At 53.5% G+C, this 6,040-nt stretch overlaps 1 protein-coding gene across 4 annotated transcripts; it reads left to right on the forward strand.

Annotated features, from left to right (window-relative positions):
- Positions 1-452: 452 nt before the first annotated feature.
- On the forward strand, positions 453-5,711 carry Cplane2 (ciliogenesis and planar polarity effector complex subunit 2). 4 transcript variants are annotated; one of them, XM_046468513.2, is made up of 6 exons: positions 453-590; positions 834-982; positions 3,420-3,572; positions 4,154-4,278; positions 4,605-4,741; positions 4,922-5,711. In XM_046468513.2, exons 2-6 carry the CDS (start codon positions 871-873, stop codon positions 5,169-5,171), a joined length of 777 nt encoding a protein of 258 aa, XP_046324469.1. In that variant the 5' UTR covers positions 453-590; positions 834-870; the 3' UTR covers positions 5,172-5,711. The 4 variants fall into 4 exon arrangements, with proteins under 4 accessions (XP_046324469.1, XP_046324471.1, XP_046324472.1 ...); XM_046468515.2 differs by having other exon boundaries at positions 465-634; XM_046468516.2 differs by having other exon boundaries at positions 465-634; positions 856-982.
- The last annotated feature ends 329 nt before the right edge of the window (positions 5,712-6,040 follow it).

Genomic DNA, 6,040 nt, shown 5'->3' on the forward strand with positions numbered 1-6,040 from the left:
GCTCTTTTTTTTTTTAATGAAAAGAATGAATCAAACAATAGATGAACAAATGACCATCCAGAGGCCTCTGGCTCATTTTTAAGACCTCCTGCAATTCCCTTGAACTCTCCGAGCTTCTGTTCCCCGTCTGTGACGCCAGAGGTGTCTTAACTCAGGAGGCTGCTGAGCAGCAGTGTTGGAAAGAATCCTAAAAAGTAAAAAAAAAAAAAAAAAAAAAGGCACTTTATAGAACAGGAAGCTGAGACACAGCGAGGCGCGGGAGGCTCCTGGACAGAGGGGCATTTGATCAAGTTTTGGAGGGAAGACGGGCTGGGACGGAGCAGTGGCCCAGAGAAGCCATTCATTGCGCGGCGCTCGCTGCAGACTACTCTGCGGGAGGAGCGGACGCCGCCAGCCGCTCAACCCCGCCCCCTGCGTCTCCGTGGCAACGGACCCGCACATGCGCTGCAGGGGCTGGAGGAGAGCGCAGAAGCCGCGGCGGAAGCAGGTTCCGCTGCGGCGAGGCGCGGCACGGAGCGGCGCAGGGCGGGCTTTTAAAGGGACCGTCTCCACCCGAGCCCACTCGCCGGCGTGGACTGCTGGCTGTGAAGGTTAGGTGGCCTCAGGAGTCGGGCAGAGTGACCCCCACCCAAAGGTGATGAGGGAGAGAGGGGTTGTGTAAACACCCTCCAAAGCAGTAATGGGATGGCTGTCCCCAGGGAGCATTGCGGAGGCCAGGGCGCAATGTGATGGCATCTTCAGATGGGGAGCTGGGGCTACAGTAGAGTCGGAGGTTAGGAAGGATCACAGGTCCAGCTTGAGACCGTCACCCCCGCTTTCACCCCCACTCCTAGCACTCTGCACCCGTCTACCTAGTTGGCATGCTCAGTTATGGCCAGACCTCCCGCGCACGGTTCGGTGATTGTCCCAGAATGGCACGAGACCACCGAGGGTAAGGAGTACTTGGCCTGCATCCTGCGCAAGAGCCGCCGTCGGGTGTTTGGTAAGTGCTCTCGCCCTCAGCCTGTCAGTTGTCACTCTGGGGAGGCTGTGTCACCTGTTGCTTGGGGGATGGTGGGTATAGAAAGAAGCGAGGAAGTGAGGCCCTGCTCCACTGCACTCCTTGGCTTTGGTGATTCCTGGAAGCCCCATCCCTGGACCCCCACCCTCAAGTCTCCTTAGAACTAATTCCATCAACAGAGCCAGGAACATGGAAACAACCTAACCTGCCAGCAGCCATGGTCACCAGAGATGCTGTCCATTGAGCCCTCACTTGGTGCCAGGCCCTCTGCTGGGCACTTTACCCTGTGAACTCCCATCTTAGCTTCTCTAACAGTATTTTACAGACTTGCCCAGGATGTGCCCTAGTGAGCACAGAGCTCTTCCACGTCCTTATGCCAGAGATAAGACACTGGTACCCCCCAGGCTGAAGCCAGCTCACCCAAGCTAGCTAGACTTCACTGCGGCCAGGAGAGACCAAGTGCCAACAGGCTTTCCACCAAAAAATGAGAGGGCAGTCCCTAGCTTAGGATTCTCGGCCCTTAGCCTATAAATGTGTCATAATTTTGACTCTTTTTTTTTCCAATTTTTAAGTTTAAAGCCCCCCTAAAGATTTCTATAGATTGACTTTGTATGGGGTTCATTTGTAGTAATTGAAAACACTTTTGCTTATATTGCCTTATTAAGAAGGATCTGGGGCTGGGGTTGTGGCTCAGTGGTAGAGCACTTGCCTAGCATATGTGAGGCACTAGGTTCAATTCTCAGCACCACATAAAAATAAATTAATAAACAAAATAAAGGTCCATTGACAATTAAAAAAAAAAAAAAAAAGAAGGATCTGTGAGAAACCACGCCTCTGTGTGTGGGAAATCCAGAGCATGTCATAACAGTATTAATAAAACCAACCCCAAAAAGTTGGGCATTATTTGCAGTGGCCCAGAGCTGGCTCACAGAACCCCAGAGTTCCAGGCAGACCTCTGACCTAGAATCCTCTTCAAATGCAGGTTCCGAGCCAGTGGGTCTGCGTAGCTGAAATGTTTGTTTAGCTCCCAGGGAACAGCGGTGCCATGGTCCATGGACCACACTCGGAGTGGCAAGGAACTAAGGATTTCAGATTCTGGACTTAAACTCTGTCCAAAAGATAGGATCCTTCTTAATCTCAGGAACCTCATTTTAGTATCTCTTGTACATGTGAGGGTCGGACTGGAGTCATTTGTTACTATTGAGAGCTAACAGGCCAGGGTTTGTAAACATTTTATTTTTTTTTTATGGGGAGGAGGGGTACTGCTAGGGGTTGAATTCAGGGCACTTTCACTGAACTACATCCCCAGTCCTTTTTACTTTTTATTTAGAATCAAGGTCTTGCTAAGTTGCCCGGGCTGGCTTTGAATTTGCGATCCTCCTGCCTCAGCCTCCAGAGCTGGGACTTACAGGGGTGTGCCACCATGAATGTCTTCACTACTTTTTTTTAAAGAGATGAGGGTCTACTATGTTGTCCGGCCTGACCTTAAACTCCTGGGCTCAAACATCCAACCTCAGCCTTACAAGTAGCTGTGATTACAGGTGTACACCAACATGCCTGGTGTGATTTCTTTTTTTCTTCTTCAAGAAATTAAAACACATTTGAAGTATGACTCCAGTATGGCCTTTATCTCTCTCCATCCCATGGTGGCAAGAATACTGGATTTGGGGTCATTCAGACCCTGGCTTGACCCAGGCTATGCCTGCCTAGCCTATGACTGTGGATAGTGAATGCTAGGTTCCTCCTCTGTGAGCTGGGAGAATTGTGGTCTTTGCTCAGTGGAGGGGAAATAAAGAAGTGTGTAGGGATCACGCTGAGCAGTGGTGTGCAAAGGGTCGGCTTTTCTTGTATTTCCTTATGTCATCAGTTGTGTGAGGGAAAGAATTGAGTTAAGGTAGAGAGATTTTCTAGGAATCCTTAGAGCCACCAAACTTATAACCTATGTCACAGCAGTATCCAATACCCAGAAGTTAGAGGGTCGGCAATAATGACTTTGAATTCCTATTTTGGGGATTAACAGCTGGATGTACCCACTCGAGTGTGTCATATCCAGGCCTCATTAAATAAGTATCTGTGAACTACCTTTAAGAACCTAGGCACAGGGATGTGCCACTATGTCACACATCTCTGTGTGTCCAAGGCTTCTTAAGAACTGGAACAAATATGGAGAACCACAGATGGTGGATTAGAAGCCCTTAGAGGGCTGGGGATGTGGCTCAAGCGGTAGCGCGCTCGCCTGGCATGCGTGCAGCCTGGGTTCGATCCCCGGCACCACATACAAATAAAGATGTTGTGTCCGCCGAAAACTAAAAAATTATTAAAAAAAAAAAAAAGAAGCCCTTAGAGATGAGGTTGTCCACTGGGGCAAGTGCAGGATGAACCCCCTGACTCTACCTGAGTCCCCCCCCCCCCCGCCCAGGGCTGCTTGAACGGCCAGTGTTGCCCCCGCCTGTGGCCATTGACACTGCCAGTTACAAGATCTTCGTTTCTGGGAAAAGTGGTGTGGGCAAGACGGCGCTGGTGGCCAAGCTGGCTGGCCTGGAGGTGCCCGTGGTGCACCATGAGACCACTGGTGAGTGAACCCACCCTTTGCCCATCCTTGGAGGCCTTCCCGGGAGTGGAAGACAGAACCTGGCTGTTGACTACGCAAGCTAGGGAGTGTATCCAACTCTACCACTTCCCCTGGGACCTTGGAAAGTCACTTCATCTCTCTGAGTCTTCTCTATCCCAAGGGGATAACAGTACCAACCCCACGGGAACGTCACAGAGCTGGAGCTGGTGATGGTAACATGCCCAGCATTGGGCTGGCACAAGGCCAGAGCTCAGGAAGTGTTCATCCTCCTGTCTTTCCACTGGACAGAGTCATGCATTGTGTGCATCCCTCAATGTCCCAGGACCTTTGGGCTCTCATACAGGCTGTGAAACTGCTTTATCATGGTAGGGGCTGCATCTTCCCAGTGCACCAGGGGCTCCTCCAGGGCAAGTCTCCCTTTCCCCCCAAGAAACTAAAAATTCTTCCAGGTCACGGACTGCGCCTTTCATTCAGACGGGTGACCCACCAGGGCAGGGATGTATCCCTTTTCTTATTCTTTATTGGTTACCCATTCCCCTACATTTCTCCCATGCTGAATGGCTGACCCTGGCCCCCCTCAGGCATCCAGACCACTGTGGTGTTTTGGCCAGCCAAGCTGCAGGCCAGCAACCGGGTCATCATGTTCCGCTTCGAGTTCTGGGACTGCGGGGAGTCTGCGCTCAAAAAGTTTGATCACATGCTGCTGGTGAGCAGGGCGGGCCCGGCAGGACCCTGGGAGCAGGCAGATGTCTGAGGAGCTCTGAGCTGGGCCCACCTCGTCTGCAGGACCCTGAGCAGGGCTTCAATGAGTTGAGGGTGGGCAGGGTGCTGGCGGCAGAGCTCTGAACTGGCATGGGACTGAGTCCCAGCTGGAGCTGTGCCACAGGACCAGCCACTCTGGGCCTCAGGTGGAAAGGAGGAGCGGTTTCTGATTCTTAGCCCCTTGCAGCCAGTTACAAGGTTCTGGTTGCGCGGGTGTGGGACGGCGTGGTCACGTGATGGTGTGCTGTGAGCCAGCCTCTCCATCCCCAGGCTTGCAAGGAGAACACAGATGCCTTCCTCTTCCTCTTCTCTTTCACTGACCGTGCCTCCTTCGAAGACCTGCCTGGACAGCTGGCCCGGGTAGCAGGAGAGGCCCCTGGTGTCGTCAGGATGGTCATTGGCTCCAAGTATCCTTTGGGTCGTCCCTGGGAAGGTCAGAGGCCACCCTTGACAAGGTGTGGAACGTGGGCTCAGGGACCCTGCCTCCGCCCAGCTGTGGGGCCCAGCCTTTAGGGAGGAGGGCAAAGCCTGGGTCTGATGGGGCCGTGAGCAGAGGTGCCTGGCCAGGCTCCTTGACCTTCCTCCAGATTCGACCAGTACATGCACACAGATGTGCCTGAGCGGGACCTCACAGCCTTCCGGCAGGCCTGGCAACTGCCCCTGCTGCGGGTGAAGAGTGTGCCTGGGCGGCGGCTGGCTGATGGGCGCACGCTGGATGGGCGGGCTGGGCTGGCCGACACTGCCCATGTGCTCAATGGCCTTGCTGAGCAGCTGTGGCATCAGGACCAGGTGGCAGCTGGCCTGCTTCCCACCTCTACAGAAAATACCCCCAGCTGAGGGGTGGCATCATGAGAGGACACCTATGATCCCCACTCCCAACCTTTATGTGACCCGGACCAGAGGGCAGCACCGAGGGCCTCCTGCTGGGGTGGAACACTGACCCCTCCTGAGGGCTGGCCACCAAGGGCCCGCTGCAGCGGCACCTTCTTTGCAGAGTACTTGGCTGTGAGTGGGGCACAGGGCTTCAGGCAGGGCCCGGAGCTCAGCTGTCTCCCCAGCCTCCTGCTACCCTTCCCCCTTCTGCAGCACCCAGCTTGGGGTGGACTGGGGGAGGGAGGCCGAGCAGGACCTGGACCTCACATGCCTTCAGCCAGGCACCTTCTTAATTGAAGTCACATGATCTGCTGTAACAGATAAACCCTGAAGCCTTGGTGGCTTAACTCTAGAAAGTGTTTTTTTCCTTGGGGCTGGGGCTGGGGCTGGAGCTGGGGCTCAGCGGTAGCGCACTTGCCTGGCATGTGTGAGGCACTGGGTTCGATTCTCAGTACCACATATAAATAAATAAAATAAAGGTCTATCAACAACTAAAAAAAATAATTTTAAAAAATGAAGTGTTTTTTCCTGCTTAGTTCTCACCTCAGGAGGAGGCAAAGGGCCAGTTGTCTACTCCATGTGCCCATCTGAAGCCCAGGCCCTGAGATCCTCCATATTTGCCCCAGGGCATCAATGGTCAGCAGACAGGAAATGAATCACACAGAAGATTTCTGTGGACTGGGCCTGGGGTGGACTTCCTGCCCACATTCCATTGGTCAGCACCTACTCACTTGGTCACCTGGAGCTGGGGAGGAGGCTGGGAGATTCATCCCACCTGCAGGTCCAGGAGGCAAGCCCTTCACTCTGGTGCCTTTCACAAAATCATCAGGCCG

Source organism: Marmota monax, unplaced genomic scaffold (genome assembly GCF_021218885.2).
Source record: "Marmota monax isolate L192 unplaced genomic scaffold, Marmota_monax_Labrador192_F-V1.1 WCK01_AAM20220418_F8-fsc00008, whole genome shotgun sequence".
NCBI classification, from domain to species: Eukaryota; Metazoa; Chordata; class Mammalia; order Rodentia; family Sciuridae; genus Marmota; species Marmota monax.

What these genes read in the sequence shown, in the direction of transcription:
- Cplane2 (XM_046468513.2), top strand. Translation starts at nt 871, where the DNA reads ATGGCCAGACCTCCCGCGCACGGTTCGGTGATTGTCCCAGAATGGCAC. An exon ending in GAGCCGCCGTCGGGTGTTTG is followed by an intron (nt 983 to 3,419) that starts GTAAGTGCTCTC and finishes CCCCCCGCCCAG; the next exon opens with GGCTGCTTGAACGGCCAGTG. An exon ending in AGTTTGATCACATGCTGCTG is followed by an intron (nt 4,279 to 4,604) that starts GTGAGCAGGGCG and finishes CTCCATCCCCAG; the next exon opens with GCTTGCAAGGAGAACACAGA.